The following is a 17,818-nucleotide window of genomic DNA, read 5'->3' on the forward strand; positions in this document are numbered from 1 at the left end:
GAATTTGGGGGGATGCAATCTAGCCCATTAACAGATGGGAACAGAGGCTCCTGGCCTCTTGCTAGCCCCAGGGTTACTTTGCCATCCTGAGTTGTTTTCCTAAACCCTGCCCACACCTCTGTAAACATTGTTATTAATTCTTCTCAACTACCTAGTCTGAGTGTACCATCTGCTTCCTGTCCAAATTCTGAATGATACATAGGGGCTCACCAAAATAATACACATTAAAAAGCGGACCTCATTCTCAGAATGGTTGGTAACCACTATATATCCGGGAGAAACTGCTCTCACATTCAAGCATTAAAACTAATATCTTATCAATATTTTATTCAAGAGATGACTAGAATTCTTTATTCCTTTTTAAAAAAACAAGTTATACTTTGATGTGGGATGGCTCTAGGCATACGTAGATTGGCACTGCTAACAGGAGAGATACAGTGGTATTACTGAGCGTTATCAAGTACACTTCCCACCCCCTTTTCCTACCTTCCAACTTCAGGCTTCAAAATGAGTAAGGCACTTCTCTACCTAGGCCCCAAAGATCCTTCCCACAGTCACTGTCACTCCCAGAGGGCTTTCTGGCTCTGGCCCCTGGAAAATCCACCCTCTCCCAGAGCAGGAATCCCTGGGCTAAGAAGCTGCTGTATGGTACAGCTGCCACCCATCATGGGCTACTCCTTCCTCAGGTGTAGCTCAATTTCCTCCCTTTGTTCTGAACCCGTGTATGAACATTTCGTTTCTGCAAATGTTCCTAGCTAAATTCTCACCTGGCTCAAAATTCTCCTTACCTCTTTGATCTGAGGACAAATATTAAATGACTGGCTCACTAATGCAATCAAGGCATTGACGTAGGCCCACTATGCACACACACCCACCCCTGCTTGGGGGGTGGGGTGTGCGTGTGTGTGTGTTGGAGTTCATGGTTAATTGTAAGCACTTACATTCGCACGGCACACTAGTATACGTACCTCTCTCTCTTTTTCTGGAAACATGTCTTTTAATTCTTATAACCGCCTTACTACAGAGGCATTTTTCACCACGAGTGAAGCGCTGGTCACAAGCCACAGGTCAGCAGCCTACGCCACTTTCGCACCCGGTTCACAGGTGGAAAGGCGGGGCTGCAGTCTTCGCTCAAACCACGTGGTCTCGCCCGCAGTTCAAAATAAACTCTAGAGTCGGCGCATGCGCCTTAGGCCCCACACGCGCAAGCCCGTCAGGTCATTGTTGGGGGCGGTGCTTACGGCGGGCAGAAGACGCACGCGCCGCGGCCGGTCCCAGTCCCGGTTGCAAGGCTGTTGGTGAAGGCGTCTGCGTCTACGTTTCCGTACGGCTGGCCGCGCGGCCCTCGGGTGAGTGTTATGGCGGCTGGGTTGAACGTCGGGCGGGAGATGTCTGGGGCCCGCTCGGGCTGTCCAGGCGGCCGCGGCCCCGCCTGGACCCCTGGCAGCCGGGAACGAGCCCATCCGCGCGGGCGGCCGGGAGCCGGCCCTCGGGCCAGGCGCTAGCCTAACGCGCCAGCCCACCTGCGGCCGGAAGTGACGCTGCGGGGCGCTCACCTGGGGGGGCCGCGGGGTGTCCCAGCTTCTGGTTGCGCCGCGGGCAGGCGGGCCGTCATGTAAGCATCAACTTTTCGGCTTTGTGTTCGGCCCCCGCGCGCAGGGGTAGCCCGGCCCTGTTTGATCTGGATTAAAACACTGGAGTTGTTATTTGAAAGAGAGAATCGGGGTAAGTACAAGTCAGGCACTTTAGGCATTGATACAGTAAAAGTGGGAGTATGTGAAGGAGGATTGAGCAGTCCGCATATAAGTTCCGTAACAGAAAGATTTCCCACGTAGCATCCATCTTCAGTGCTGTCTCCCTGTTCCAGGCTTCTGTCACTTGTCACCCGTACGTGTCCCAACATGTCCATGTTGCAGTGTTTCCTCCAATCCATTATCCGTACAGTAGTCCAACTGGTCATTTACAGACATAAATTGGGTCATGCCATCGTCACCCTGTTTAAAACTCTTCGAAGTCACTCCATTACACTTGGGAGAAAAATCCAAGTTCATGTTTCCTCAGGCCCTTTGTGTTTCCTCAGGGCCCTTGCCTGCCCCTTAGTCTTCACTTATGCCCATTCCCCTCCCCAGCTCTGCATGCATTCAACCAAACCTCCCAACCAGAATCCAGCTCATCCCACAGAAGCCCCAGTGCTTAAAGAAAGACAATGAAGATATTGTTTTCTCAGATGATTAAGCCTTGCAGAGTGTTAGAAGATGTTTTGTAGAATTTACACAATAAATGGAGTCATTATCAGCTCCTTTAACTCTGTTATTCATGTAAAATAAAATAAAGATTTCTCACAATGCTCCAGCCTTCTTCCATTTTTCCAACCGCACCAGCTCTTTCTAGCCTTGGGAATTACACATGCTGTTTCTTTGCAAAATGTTCATTTTTGGCCTGTTAACTCCTATTCATCCTTCAGATGCTGGTTCAAATATCACTTTATCAGAGAGACCTCCCTGACCTCACACCTACCTCTGCAATGTCAATTAGGCTCCTCTGTTGTTTTGTCATAAAGAATCCTGTACTTCTTATGGCAGTTACCACAGTTACATTTGTGTGTGTGTGTAATTTATGTATAAATACATACTTACACGTAAATATGTATATGTATATATAAAATTCTTAAAATGTGTGTCATCTGCAAGAGCCTCTAAGCTCTATGGGGACGGAAACTAGTTAACCTAGTACATTGCCTGGTGTAATTGACTTTCAATAAATATTTTTTATTTTTTTTTTAAATAAATATTTTTTTAAAATATATTTATTTATTTGGCTGCGCCAGCACACGGGCTCTTAGTTGCGGCATGCAGGATCTAGTTCCCTGACCAGGGATCGAACCCCGGCCCGTTGCATTGGGAGTGTGGAGTCTTAACCACTGGACCACCAGGGAAGTCCCTCCATAAATATTTATTGAATGTCATATAATTTATTTCACTTTGGAAACTCTTTACCTTCTGAAGAGAGCTTCCTTCTTTTCATCTCTTATTCCCAGGAGACTTGCCCTTTGGTCCATTCTCCAAGTGGCTTCTTGACTGCCTCCTTATTTCTTTTTTTTCCCTTTTCCCTTTTCCCTTCCCTTCCCTTCCCTTTCTCCCTCCTTCCCTCCCTCTTCCAGTCCCTTCTGGCTTGTTTTTTTAAAAATCTACCCAGCTTGGACCCCAAGGTCAATTACTCAGCATCTTTACCCCATCCTCTGATTACTTTATTATTCCAGTGATCTCCCTGCCATGGCGTATCCTTAAGGGGATAAGGCCTCTGTTTCCTTCTCTACTCACTTCTTATCCCACTGCAGTCTGGCTTTGTCCCCTTTGCTCCACTAAGGTTTCTTTTACTAAGGTAACTAGTGACCTGCTTTCCAAATCCACTGGACCCTTTCTGGTTTCCTTTGGAACTTGCCCTATTATCTTCCATTTTTAACCGTTCCCTCTTACTTTTTTTTTTTTTTTAATTAATTAATTAATTAATTTTTGGCTGTGTTGGGTCTTCGTTTCTGTGCGAGGGCTTTCTCTAGTTGCGGCAAGCGGGGGCCACTCTTCATCACGGTGCGCGGGCCTCTCACTATCGCGGCCTCTCTTGTTGTGGAGCACAGGCTCCAGACACGCACGCTCAGTAGTTGTGGCTCACGGGCCTAGTTGCTCCGCGGCATGTGGGATCTTCCCAGACCAGGGCTTGAACCCGTGTCCGCTGCATTAGCAGGCAGATTCTCAACCACTGCGCCACCAGGGAAGCCCACGCCTCTTACTCTTTTTCTGTTATTGGAAGTTTTCTCCAAACATTATTATTTTAACCTTTTCTTTGTATTACAGTGTTATTACTTAATATTTTGATGGATTTAATGTCTTTTTTTTAACCTGAAAAGGAAATCTTTGTATACATACAAATAAGAACAATGAAAACAGAATTGTTAAATTCCAGCTAGTATGAAGACTCTGAGCCAGAATCCTGCTCTCTCTGTTGAAAGTGATAGAGTTCCAATCTAATCCTTTCTCCTGAAAATAATCAGAACAGCCCCAAATGGAGGAACTTTCTTACTCTGCTGTTCTCTTTTAACCTTTTCAGTGTTAGCCTCTTCTTACCCTCTAAAAGGATCTTTGGTACCTGTCACAGCCTTGGGATCCCTGGGGCTGTTTACTCTGCCAGTGCATCCGCATCTTGTCCAGATTTTCTCTAGCGCCTAGATTTGCATTTCTGCCTGCGTGCCAGCTGGACACGTTACTGCCAGCTCTCCCTGCTTCCCATCTGCTGCTTTTCTGATTCATATTTTTGTGACTGAATTCACGAGTGACTCAGTTGTCCAGACCAGACTAGTTATTTTAGATTCCTCTCTGAACCTTACTTCCTTTCAGCGTGTATGAACACCTCCTGTATATCAGATCCTGGGTCACATGTTCAAATCTCAGTTTGTATGTGTTTTTTGAACTCTAGACCCAGTGCACTGTCCTTTCCTCTGTGCCCACCTGGCCTCTTTTTTTTCTCAGAAAGAGAAAAACAGATATCATAGATTAATGTGTATATGTGGAACCTAGAAAAATGGTACAGATGAACCGGTTTGCAGGGCAGAAATTAAGACACAGATGTAGAGAACAAATGTATGGACACCAAGGGGGGAAAATGGCGGGGGGTGGTGGTGGTGTGATGAATTGGGAGATTGGGATTGACATATATACACTAATATGTACAAAAGGGATAACTAATAAGAACCTGCTATAAATAAAATTCAAAAATTCAAAAAAAAAAAAGAATTTACAGAAAAAAATCATATATGCCCTTGGTCACAGGGAAACAGAAGGAAAAAAGGGAAATAGATTCTGTATCTTTACTGTTAGAAAAATATCTCAGTGTATATTCCAAAGTGACTTGCTCCAAATACTGTAGGTAATGTTAATTTTGAAGACTACGTTGATCAGAGATTTTCATTTGAATTAAAGAATTTATTGAGTTGCTAAGATAACTTTCAAAAACTAATTAATTATTTTTTTGGCTGCGTTGGGTCTTGCTGCGTGTGGGCTTTGTCTAGTTGCGGCGAGCGGGGGCTACTCTTCGTTGCGGTGCGCAGGTTTCTCATTGCTGTGGCTTCTCTTGTTGTGGAGCATGGGCTCTAGGCACGTGGGCTTCAGTAGTTGTGGTGTGCGGGCTCACTAGTTGTGGCTCGCCGGCTCTAGAGTGCAGGCTCAGTAGTTGTGGCGCGTGGGCTTAGTTGCTCCGCAGCATGTGGGATCTTCCCGGACCAGGGCTTGAACCCATGTCCCCAGCATTGGCAGGCGGATTCTTAACCACTGTCACCAGGGAAGTCCCCCACCCGGGCTCTTGCCTGTGCCTCTTTTACAGACCTGCCCCTCTGTGTTGTTACTGGCATGCTTCTCCTCCAGTAGAGAGTGAGCTGCTCAGGGCAGGATGACACTTAAGTTCCTGGCATCTTTGTATCCTAGTGCTTGGCCACTGTGATCATTTTATTTAATGAGGAATGAGTGGGGCTTGTCGGGGAATTTGTCGTCATTTCATAGAAATAAAGTTTCAGTGCTTAAAGAAACCTTAGTTTATTCACAGTTAAATAAAAAGAAAAGCTGTCACTTTTTTTTTAATGTATATAAAAGTATTTATTCGATGGAGTTATACAGGCAATATAGCGAACACATTTTCATTCAAGGAGTTCTTGATTTCTTGGAGTAAAATGTGAGAGTTCCCCTTTATTCCTACCTGTTCCTTCTGCTTCCGCCTCCCAATTGTCGCAGGTTTAGTTTGTATCTCCAGATCATTTTGAATGCATTCCATACACACAGATGTGGATACACATTGTTTTCCAATATAAATGTCTTCATACGATGTGACTTTTTTCGTCTTACTTGGCTTTTATATCACTACCATTGAAAATACTTAATGCCTTTTAAAAACTATTTAAAAACATGCTACAATAAATATCCTTATGTATATGTGAGTATTTCTCTGGAATAAATGCCTAGTAATGTGAATTTTAAATCTTGATAGATATTGCTAAATTGCCTTCCAAAAGAATTTTACTACCTTATGTTCCCACCAGCATTATGTGAAAGTGGATTTTTCTTGCCTATCCTGGATTATCAGTCATCATGTTTTTGCCAGCCTGATGGTGAGAAATTATATCATGCATTGAAATGGAGTTATTTTTGAGAATATTTTAATTAATCTTCCTCAGATTCTGATTTGAGTGGTGCTATTTATTACCTCTTGTTCAGAGTTTCTGTTTTTTGGAGTTCAACCTAAAAGTTTTTAGTGTTAGATTTGTAGAGAATCTCTCTCAAGTCACTAAATCTATACTTTACAGTTGATCTTGCCACTATGATGTAGGTCACTTGTGCCATAATGCAGTGAAGAGGCTAACTTGGAAAGCAGCAGTGAAATGACTTCAGTTGATTTGGAGAAGACTCTGTGGGCATCATTCAGGATTCTGGTTGCCAGCTTTCTTAGCTGGCTACCCCAGTGTCGTTTGTTGGTGATACTGCATTTTTTCTGCTTTTTTTTTTTTGGTTAATTTTTCTCAATTATCAGAACTCAAGAAGATCCATAGCTTGTGCCCTTTTAAGAAAAATACTTGGGAACTTAAATTTATGTATAATTAGAGGATTATTTCTTGATTTTTTGAGAAATTGGTCTGCTTTAATTGTAAGATATTTAAGAAACTATATAACTATCAATTCTATATAGCTGAAGGGCTTACTGAAAAATTGTTTTCCTTTTAGATAGTCTGTAGAGGATGCCAAATGAGAGAATCCCCCACTCAAGTCAAACTCAGGAGCAAGACTGTTCACAGAGTCAGGATATCAGTGAGAGTGCAGAGGGGACAATCAAGCAGGAAAACGATGGCTACGTGGAGCTGGGGGAGAGCCTCCCCTCTTGTTTCCCTGCTAATGGACCCTCCACTTCCGCCAAGGGGTATCCCTCGGAACTTCCGAGGAGAGGGCCAGCCCTGCTGCACATCGACAGACATCAGATCCAGGCGGTGGAGCCCAGTGCACAGGCCCTGGAGCTGCAGGGTTTGGGTGTGGACGTCTATGACCAGGACGTGCTGGAGCAAGGGGTGCTTCAGCAGGTGGACAGCGCCATCCACGAGGCCAGCTGCGTGGCCCAGCTTGCCGACGTGGAGAAGGAGTATCGGTCAGTGCTGGACGACCTCACGTGAGTGGACCACCTTCTCTCTGATTATAGAGTTTGTATTTACATATGACGGAGAAATTCAGACAATAGCTGTGATAGTCCAGAAATTTAGGAGATTTATAGAACCTTTAATTGGAGGATGGGGTCAGTAAGGGTGGTCCTTGACCTTGTGTCTAAAACCCAGTCCTTTCGCTCAGAAGCGTTGTACACAGTAGTTAGGGGCTAAGTTCAGTTCACAGCAGATTGTTTACGCATGATGTCCTGGAGAGAAGCACTGTTCTCAGTGCCCCAGATTTTGCAAGCTTGTGCACAGAATGGTTCTCAGGAGAAGTGTTCCTAAAGTTCTGATATGTCCTACCCCAGATACAAGGAACATATCCGCCCCCCCGCCCCAAAACTGGAAATTTCTTTCCAGTTTCCTGTCCCTAAACTTAGGGCCAGTCTTTTGGTACCTTTTCAGATTTGCATTTCTAGAAACAGTGAGAACTCCCTGCTTCTCCTTTCTTCTGTTGTACTTTTGACTCTATAAAGAAAGGTGAAGTCCCATGGAGACTTCACTTGTGCTTTAGAGGAGAAACAGACCTGGGCCGTGTGAGCACAGCACACTGGTGGGGAAGGGGGTGCCCTGGACCTGGGTTGGAAGACGGGGTGGAGGATTGAGTTGAGCTCGCTCTCCGTTGCCAGTCTGCCCTCCCTTGGCCAGTGTTCTCCGCTGTGTCAGGGAAACAGGAAGGGGAAGGGGAGGACTGGGTGGCGGGATGGTGTGGTCTCAGGTGGGAGCGGCTGGGGGAGGGGGAGGGAGGCACGTAGAGCTTTTGGCTACGGGGTGGGGGGGCGGAGGGGCGCTGTGGTACAAGCAGATGTTGGCACTTAAAGGGCATGTTTTCTGCTAACAGTTTTCTGGTGTGTTCTTTGGGCCTCTTGAGCAGCAGGTATTCTCCAATAGTTGTAGTCTGACCTTCAGGTGTGAGGACCTCGATGCTATGTAATGAACACACCTTTTACATTTGACCTGGGAAATGTGTCCACTGCTTGCAGAGGTGACAGAGCAGGGTGCTGCAGAATCACCTAACACTAGAGGCCGCCTAACACTAGACAGATGGTGACACATACTGAGACTGCCAGTAACTTGCATTGATAACATCTTTTCTCCAGAAATCCACAAAGGGTACAAACAGCAAATTACACAAGTGTCAAGATTGAATTTGTGTTTTGAAAATTGGGAGTTACAATTCTATGATGTCTGTTTTAGGAGGAATGTATTATAAATTGATTTTTTTTCTTTGCACTACAAAGTGTAAAACGACAGCAAGTAAGTCTTCTAGTCATGCAAAAGAAAAATATTGTCACAGTTGCCTGACCTATATAAGAAGATGTTTAAATATTTTTAGTACTTTTCCAAGCTTTGGGAGACTTCCATAATGGCCTTTAAACACCCATGTATGAGTTGTTGGTAATGGGGTAGGCTGTGCGTATGTGGGGCAGGGAGTATATGGGAAATCTTTACCTTCCTCTCAGTTTTGCCATGAACCTAAAACTGCTCTAAAAAATTAACTCTCAAAAAAAAGTGTATGCATTTTTTCATATAAAGGGACTACTTATTGCCTATTGTTCTTGCACAGTCTCTTGAATAGAGTAGACCCTTAAAATGCTTGTAGAATGAATGAATCTGCTTGCAAATGGGAATGAACTGATTAAAATTGGCCAGATTAAAGAAAAACATGAGCAGTCTTCTTAGACTTCTAATAACCCTTCAAGTTCTATTAGTGGCCAAAAAGAATATGTATTCTGGTTTAGTTTCTTTTGTCTTTTAGTTAATAAGAAGTAAAAGGGACATGTTTTTAGCATTTCTCTCTTCATGTTATTCTATAAAAGATGTTACCAGAGTGGAAAATGGACATTTTATCTTCTTTTTCAGGTCATGTACGACATCCCTAAGGCAAATCAATAAAATTATTGAACAACTTAGCCCTCAAGCTGCCACCAACAAAGACGTCAACAGGAAACTAGATTCTGTAAAACGACAGAAGTACAACAAGGTGACTCCAAATAACACACCAAGTCTTGCATTTTTGCAAAAGTCATTATTTAGGCTTATTTAATATTTAGGAAATAGCTATTCTGAAAAGTACTGGTAAGATGTGAAGCAAATTTATAACAGAAACTTTTGAGTTCCTTTTATACATTTAATTTTTTGGCTGTTTCCCTTTAACATCCTCTGCTTAAAGAGTGTTTCTAAAAATACACATATGTACGCATACATACGTAACTGAGAAAAAGTTCCTCTTGGCTTTGCGTGCCTCCTCACTCGGGTACTTTCATAGTCTCCCTGCGGCACCACTTTCTGTCCCCAGCTTAGGTTCTTGTTTGGCATGCTGGCCTCTCATGCAGTCTCCTTGTCTTCTTGTGTGGACTTGCTCTTTTTCCTGCTCAGCTCCTGCTTGCACTGATTGTCTGCAGACGTTTCCCGTCGACCCAGCCCTTGCCCCTCACACACTCGTGATCACTGTTCTGAGAGGCTGGCCTTCGGTGTTCAGTCATCACCCAGCCACACTGACCGGGTCTGCACTTAGGGTTGGAGGACTTAAGGGTAGGGAATGTCTGTTACTTATGACATTGTTTTTATGAGGTTTGAAACATTTTTTAGAATTTATGTACACTTCATGACAATATATTGCAGGAGGTAGAAGTGACTAGTTTTGATCACTTTATTGCTGCCATCCGAAGTGACTAGCAGATGGCCTTGTGCTTGCAGTTGATTCAGTGCACGGAGTAGAGTCTGCACAGCTCTTATTCAGGCTCTACTTGTGGGGTGTGGCTAACCTTGGTTCCTCCTTTTGCTCTCCACTCAGCGGTTCTTGATCTTCCCCACACTGTCTCTCTCACTTAGCTCTACAGCAGCAGCCCAAAGGTCAGAGCTCACAGTGGCTTGAGGCACCCGGGGTCTCCCCAAAGCAGAGAGGAGACCGCCTGGCTTCTCGTGGAGCATGTGAATAGTGGGCTTCTGGTGGGCTGGGGTTTCGAAGAGCAGAGAGGACCAGTCTTAGGCCCCTTTAGGTACTGGTCTAACTTGGTTATACATTCCTATCTTTCTTTAGCAGCTTTTTGCTGTTTAGAGAGAGACTGTTCAGAGAGAGAGGCTGTTTTGCATGAGAGTTTGCTGAGAGAAAAACTGTGAGATACAGTCAAAGGAATTACAAGTTATTACAACATGGTGTTATAATCAGGATGTCCCCTTGCCCCACACTCATGTCTGGCGTTCAAGCATTCTTGACCTTGGGAAGAAGAACCACCTACCACAGGCCTAGTTAATTAGGGAGTCCCTAGGAATGGCCGCATATCCAAGCTCTGGTGATGTAGAGGGAGACAAGACAAAGAGGGGCCCGGGGAGGACAGAATAAAAGGGTATATCAAAATAGATTTTCCCTTTAAAATTTTGCGATTGGGTAGGATACTATAAAGGACAGTCATAAATATGGTAGATTATCAGAGGCGACTGACTTTTTCAACTGTTTGAACATTTGTGTTTGTTTCTTATCCCTACAGCCTATTGACCTCATAGCCCATTGGCTGCTAAGGTCAGAAACAGAGAAATTCAGTGATTTACCCAGTGTGTAATGGGGAAACCATGTAGAGCAGTTGCACCTCCCAAGTCAGTGGAGAGTCAGTGCACGTGAACTTAGCTGCTCAGGCAAGGAGAGAGCTGTGCCGCGCAGTCAGGAGGGTGGGTGGGGTCAGGGATGCTGCCCGATGGACATGCTTTGAGGGCTCCTTCCTGCTAGGAAAGTGGCAGTTACTCAAGTAAGGTTTCCTGTAGTAATAGTAATATGTGATAGTTCTGTTTTATTTTTATTTTGCTCTTGATTAAAGTTTTTAAAATTTTGTAATGCTGTCTTCTGTATTTAACATTTAATCACTTCATTGCTGTTTTTTGTATTCAATATCTACCAATTAAGGAACAACAGCTGAAGAAGATCACAGCAAAACAAAAACGTCTCCAGGCTATCCTTGGGGGAGCAGAGGTGAAAGTTGAACTAGATCATGCCAGTCTGGAGGAGGAGGATGCAGGTGAGGATACTGGGGACAGTGTCTCTGTTCTCGGATTGATGCCTGATGCCTCTCGTCAGTGGAGGGTGTCTCTTCAGTTCTGGCCTGGGTGTTGGGAAAAATACATTTGTTTACTTAGTGACAAAAGAGATACAGGAAAATTTTATTCTCCACACCTGTAGAACCAAATCTATTTTAAGTCTTATGGGGTTTCAGAGAAAGAAAGTAAATTTTTAACTCAGTCTAATGGAGGCTCCTGGTGCGCATTTAGTGTTACGTCTAATAAATTAGAATTCTTAACATGCTTGTATAATTGATTTCATAGACACCTAACATCTTGATTGAATTACGTTTTGTTGACCACGCATCATCCATCAACATTCATAGAATTGCTTTTAAATATCTTTTGGGGACATATTTGGCAGGCTTTCCAAGCATCAATTCTGTTGTTCAAGAAAGGGCATCTTAATTCAGGTTATTTAATCCATGGCCATGATTTTGTTTGTATCACTGACCTGGATGGGCATCTTTTGGAAAACGTTTCGGGAAGATGCATAAGCTCTGAAACGAAATATCTTTGTAGTCAGTGTGTGTGCATGTGTGTTTAGAAATTGTTGGTAGCTGTTCAGTTATTTACTAGTTGAAATATAGATTTAAACCCTTCAGGCAAATACTTTCTACTAATTCCAGAAGTCTATTCAGTAAAACAAGAGAATTGTGAGAATTAATTGAGGCATTGGAAAAAAATAAATATTAGATGCGCCATTAACGTCTCGCAGAATCCATTGGGCCTATGAGGAGTGCTTTCTGCTGCGGAAATGCTATATTTCTCATTGGTAAAAAAAACTATTGTCCTGGTCTGGCTGACTAGAACTTGCTGCTGTCTTTTGCTACCTATTATTTGTTTGGTAAAACTTGGCCCAGGATTAATTGTTACTTTCCCCATCCAGAAACTCCACTTGGCCTGTCTGTAGCAGCTGATACTTCCCTGCCTTCCAGGATCCATGTCTCTCTTCTGGTTTTCCTTTTAGCCTTCTGACCATTTCTGTTTAGTTTTTTTTGACCAGCTTTTCTAGGCTTATCTTAAATGTTGATTATTCTCAGAATTTCTTGCTGAGCCCTCTTCTTTGTCTTTTTTATAAATTTATTTATTTATTTTTGGCTGCGTCGAGTCTTCGTTGTGGTACGTGGGCTTCTCACTGTGGTGGCTTCTCTTGTTGCGGAGCACGGGCTCTAGGGCGCGCGGGCTTCAGTAGTTGTGGAGCACGGGCTTAATTGCTCCGCAGCATGTGGGATCTTCGTGGACCAGGGATTGAACCCGTGTCCCTTGCATTGGCAGGCAGATTCTTAACCACTGCGCCACCAGGGAAGCCCTGAGCCACCGCCTTCTCATACTACCTCTCCCCAAATAATCTCATCCATTCCCTATGGCTTTTGTGGCCACCTAGGTTCTAGTATCTTATAAATCTGTAGACCTATGGCCTCGCCCTTTTTCTGAACTCCTGGTTCCTATTATCCCTCTCCAGTGGGGCTCCAGCTAACACTTCAGACTCCTGGTCTCTCTTATAACCCTTCCTCCTCCATCCCTTCTGGGATACCTTCCTTCTCCCTGGTGCTCTATGCCCTGTTTGGTGGGGCAGGAGAACAGAGCGTTTAGGCTTTGTATACCTCAGCTCTGTATTGCCCAGGTATAGACCTTGGCTACACTCTTTAACCTTTCCAAGTCTGCTTTGAGATGGGCATAAGCATAGTAGACCTTCATTTCTTTGCTCACATGCTTCCCTGAGGTTTCCTTTCCCCTAGTCTCCACATAGTGATCAGTTTCCTAATTGTTGTGAGGATTATCTGATTAAAGAATCCTTTCCTGGAATTAGGTGGGATAAACTTTGCAACAGTTGGCTTTGCTCCTCTGATCTGGGATGAGATGAGGTGCTTGCTATCACCTTTCCTGTTCAGCATTGTACTGGATAGTGTAGTAATGTAAGAAGAGAAATAAAACCATCATTATTTACAGCATATGTGATTGGTCATATCAAAAATCGGGAAGAATCAATGGGCAGTCTATTGGAATTACTATGTGAATTTAGCAGTGTCATTGGATACAAGGTCAATATATAAAAATCAGTCATATTTCTACATACGAGCAAAAGCAAAAAATAAAATTTAATAAAGATGGCAATTATGATCAAAATCAAATACCTGGAAATAACTATTAGTAAAAAAGGTAGTTTTCTTCAGTGCTCTCTACGTTAAAAACTACAAAATGTCATTGAAAAATTAAAGAAGGCAAATAAATGGGGAGATACACCATGATCATAGATTGGAAGATACAGTATTGTAATGATGTCAGTTCTATCCACTTACAGTTTCAGTGTAACCCCGATATAAATTTCAGGGAGATTTTTGAGGGAGAGGGTGTAGAGTAGGAAGAGTAGGCTGAGGGTGGGTGGCACTAACAAACTGATTCTAAAATTTATATAAACTCGCATTGGGTCAAGAATGGCCAAGGCAATCTTGAAGAAGAACAAAATATCCAGACCTATTACTAACCTATAGTAATTAAGACACTGTAGTGGCATAAGGATAGACAAATACACCAATGGGACAGAGTAGAGGGTCCAACAAACAGACCCACCCATATGTGGTTACTTGATTTATGACAGATGTGGCAGTACAGTGCTGTGGAGAAGAATCGTCTTCACTAAGTGTGCTGGGTTAATCCACATAAAGATAAAGTGAATATTGGCCCATTATACAGTGTACAAAAATAAATTCCAAATGGATTGTAGATTTCAACGTTAAGGATAAAACAAAGCTTTTAGAATATAACATAGGAAAACATTTTCATGATCTTGGGGCAAAGATTTAACAAGGCACAAAAATGCTTACTGTAAAGGAAAAGATTTGATAAATGAACTATGTTACAACTAAGGTCTTATGTTCGCTGAAAGATAGCATTTAAGAGAGTGAAAAGGCAAGCTGCGGAATGGGAAAAGATGTTTGCAATATCTGTATCAATCCAGGGACTTGAGTCCAGAACGTATGAAGAACTCCTAGAAATCTTTTTTTTTTTTTTTCTTTTAAAGACAGACCACATATGAGAAAAATGGGCAAAACATTTGAACATTTTCTTCACAATAGGCTACCCAAAAGATCAACAGATCTTAGGTAAAGATGCCCTAGTTCACTAGTCACTAGGGAAATACAAATTACAGCCACAAAGTGGTACTACTACATGCCTACCAGCATAGCTAAAGTGGAATGGCAAGAATGTGGACCAGTTGAAACTCTCGAACACTGTTGGTGGAACTTAAAATTGATAGGACCACTTTGGAAATCTGTTTGGTGGTGCCTGCTAAAGCTTAATATACCCAAAGAATTATATACATACATTACCAAAGAATGTGTACTGGAATACCCATAGCAACATTATTCCTAGTAGCCCAAACCTGGAAACTACCCAAATGTCCAGTAACACTAGAATGGAAAAATTGTAGTAGAGTTATATAATAGAATACTAACAGCAATGAGAATCAACAGACTGCAATTATATTCAGTAGTAAGTGTGACTCACACAAGCATAATGTTGAACAAAAGAAACCAGATACAAGTACAGACATTCCCATTTCCATTAAGTTGAAAGCCAGGTACAACTTGTCTACAGTGTTAATAGGTCAGTCAGTATCTTGTGGGGTAGAAGCTGGGAGGCACCATGAAGGGCATATCTGGGGGTCCTAGTAATTTATGCTTCCTGATCTGGATGCTGGTGTTATGGGTTTGTTTTTTTTTCTGAAAATTCACTGAGCTGTACACTTAGGATTTGTGCACTTTCTGATGTATGTTTTTCTTCAGTGCACATTTAATGAAAAACTGCACTGTGCTATTATGGCCTATAAGAAATACAGATTTTAGAATATGGATTCCTTCCTACTAAGCCTTTGCTTCTTTTGGTATTTTAGCTATGGGTAAAGTAATTTTGCTGGAGATTAATTTCAACTAATGAAAGAGGGATGATTTCTGGGTGGCTTTCTGTTATTATGGCATAACTGCCAACTTTAGTTCATCCCTTCAGTCAGTTAACTTTACACATCTAACACAGTGCTGTTTAGTGGACCTTTTCGCAGTAGCGGAAATGCTGTCTGTGTTGTCCATTATGGTAGCCTTTAGCCACACGTGGCTACTGAGCGCTTGAAATGTGGCCAGTACCACTGAGAGAATGAATTTTCAATGTAAATTTAAGTAGCCATATGGTGACTCTCCTATTGGGCAGTGCGGAGGCAGCATTTATGTTTTACCTATTTAGGTACATGCTGATTCTTTAGATGTCTATTTTCAGTTCTGCTGTCTCTTGTATTTAAGTCCATCTGAATGCTGATATTAGCAGTGACGTGGAAACTTGGGAGATTGCTTCCTCAAGGGCAGTTGATAAGGAAACATGGTAAAATTTCTCCCTCTGTATGTTACATACGACTGGGTCTGTCTTTGGATGCACAGAAAGTATATTGATAATGCAGTGTTTTGGGAAAAGTTATTGAGAAGTTACCTTTTTGAACAGGAGTATACTAAATACGTCATGAATGCTATAGTAAATTTCACTCTGTTCTTCATACACACTATACTTTAGTATGTCATCTACTTTAGTACGTCAGTGATTTTTTTTTTTTTAATTTATGTATTGAGTAGTGCACATATCCACTGTTCTCCTGGAAAGTTTTGTGCTAGTGCCCAACGTGTTGTCATCCCTCTTTCAGAAGCAGGGCCGTCCTGCCTCGGCAGCATGCTCATGCCTGCTCAGGAGACTGCTTGGGAAGAGCTCGTCCGCACTGGTCAGATGACACCTTTTGGTACCCAGATCCCTCAGAAGCAGGAGAAAAAGCCCAGAAAACTAATGCTCAACGAAACATCAGATTTTGAAAAGTATTTGGCAGATCAAGCAAAACTGTCCTTTGAAAGAAAGAAGCAAGCTTGTAATAAAAGAGCAACTAAAAAAGCCCCGGCCTCGGTCACTTCTGAGCTGAGCTCAACACTCAATGAAAACAAACCAGACAAGAGAGGCAAAGTTCTCTCGAAAACAGATAAGCGCTTGAAAAAACACATCAAGAAACTCCAGAAGAGGGCTCTTCAGTTCCAGGGGCAGGTGGGATTGCTAAAGGGAAAGAAACCCTTGGAGTGTGATGTGAGGCCAAAGGCAGAGGGAGACTCTGAGGGTGAAGAGTCCGAGTACCTGCCCACGGAGGAGGAGCTGGAGGAGGCGGCAGGGGCTGACCTGTCCGGGGAAGGCACCGACTGTGATTGGAGACTGGTGCTCCGTCGCCAGAAACGGCAGAAGAAAGTCACAGTGCAGCAGACGGATGATGACTTTTTTCCAAGTTCTGGGGAAGAAGCTGAAGCCGCAGGAGGAGGAGGAGGAGGTCGGAAAGTAGTGAGATGCCGAGATGATGGAGATGAAGATTATTATAAGCAGCGGTTAAGGTCAGTCTCCAGGGATTGTACTGCTTGCTTTATCGTAGGTGCTAGGTTTATTAATGAGTTCTAGTCTAGCGTAATATATTAGACCTCCATTCATCCAAAGGTTGGACTTCCTGCAACCTTAGCCTGCTAGAACCATCAGAGCCCCTGAGTCCTCGATGGAGCTGACCCAAGATGCTTCTACTTCGGGGTCTTCATTGAGATTTGAGGGCAAGTCTAAGAAGAAAAGCTTAGGGGGAGGGCTGGGGCGAGAGGCATGCCTAGGACTAAAGCAGGAGCTGTGTGGCTTCACATGGAGAGTGCGTGCCCTGCCACAAGGGGCAGGAGCAGGAGGAGGTTGGCTTGTGTAGTGTGTGTTGGGGGAAAGTAATTTTAGGAGACTTTCCTTCAAAAAAGAGCTGAAATTTAAGTTTTAGTGTATGAAAGAATAAGCTTGCTTTCCTAAATTCCTCCTTCCTTGTCTTGAAAAAGTAGTTCTCTACAGAATTTCAACAATACCGTGCCAGAAATGGGCTTCCTATGCCCAGCATACCCTTCCTGTGCCCTTTGTTTTTTTATGCTGGAGACTAACTTTGGCTTCATATTTCCGTGAATTTTTCAGTATCTGATGTAAGTAAGTAAAGGAAGGTGAACACGTTTGTTTGTGGGGTCTGCACTGCATGTTGCCACACGTTTTCTGAGTCAAGAAAACCAGTGTGTATGCTGCAGTCTCCACCGTGTCCCACGGAGCATGACGTTGTGCGACTCAGGTCTCACGCCTTAGCTTATTAAGAGTGCCGCGAGACTCAAAGGGATGTGGGAATCTGCTTAACAGATTACTTTTTTAATACCTGCTCCCAGGGTGGCTTTTTTCCCCAGCCCTCAACAGTTTTTTCTTGTTTCTCAGTGTAGGGAGACCTAGTTTATTATAATTCTTGTAGCTTTCCACGGGCCTTTGCGAATGAAGATTGACCTGATATTCTTTTCTTCTGTTATTTAGAGCTGCTGATGCCCTACATCCAGACTGCCACATACATCCTTTTAGAAGCAGATGAGCATAGTTCTTTTCACCAGTGATTTGAGTACCTGCAACCTAAGTCCAGGTCTTTAAGAGAGCTGTTACACTCTCACTGTGGTAGTACCTTAT

The 17,818-nt window shown here is 43.3% G+C and overlaps 1 protein-coding gene across 4 annotated transcripts in view; it reads left to right on the forward strand.

Annotated features, from left to right (window-relative positions):
* Nucleotides 1-924: 924 nt before the first annotated feature.
* The window catches only part of ERCC6 (ERCC excision repair 6, chromatin remodeling factor), a 75,413-nt gene continuing 58,519 nt past the window's right edge, over nucleotides 925-17,818 (forward strand). For 2 of the 4 annotated variants that reach the window (XM_082423451.1, XM_082423450.1), the window contains exons 1-5: nucleotides 927-1,349; nucleotides 6,762-7,197; nucleotides 9,095-9,215; nucleotides 11,133-11,244; nucleotides 15,975-16,695. In XM_082423451.1, the coding sequence (XP_082279577.1) occupies nucleotides 6,776-7,197; nucleotides 9,095-9,215; nucleotides 11,133-11,244; nucleotides 15,975-16,695 (1,376 nt within the window). In that variant the 5' untranslated portion in view covers nucleotides 927-1,349; nucleotides 6,762-6,775. Of the gene's footprint in view, nucleotides 1,350-6,761; nucleotides 7,198-9,094; nucleotides 9,216-11,132; nucleotides 11,245-15,974; nucleotides 16,696-17,818 lie in introns of all 4 variants that reach the window. The other 2 variants (XM_082423449.1, XM_082423452.1) reach the window with 2 other exon arrangements.

This window comes from Balaenoptera physalus (genome assembly GCF_965194825.1).
Source record: "Balaenoptera physalus genome assembly, chromosome: 14".
NCBI lineage: Eukaryota > Metazoa > Chordata > Mammalia > Artiodactyla > Balaenopteridae > Balaenoptera > Balaenoptera physalus.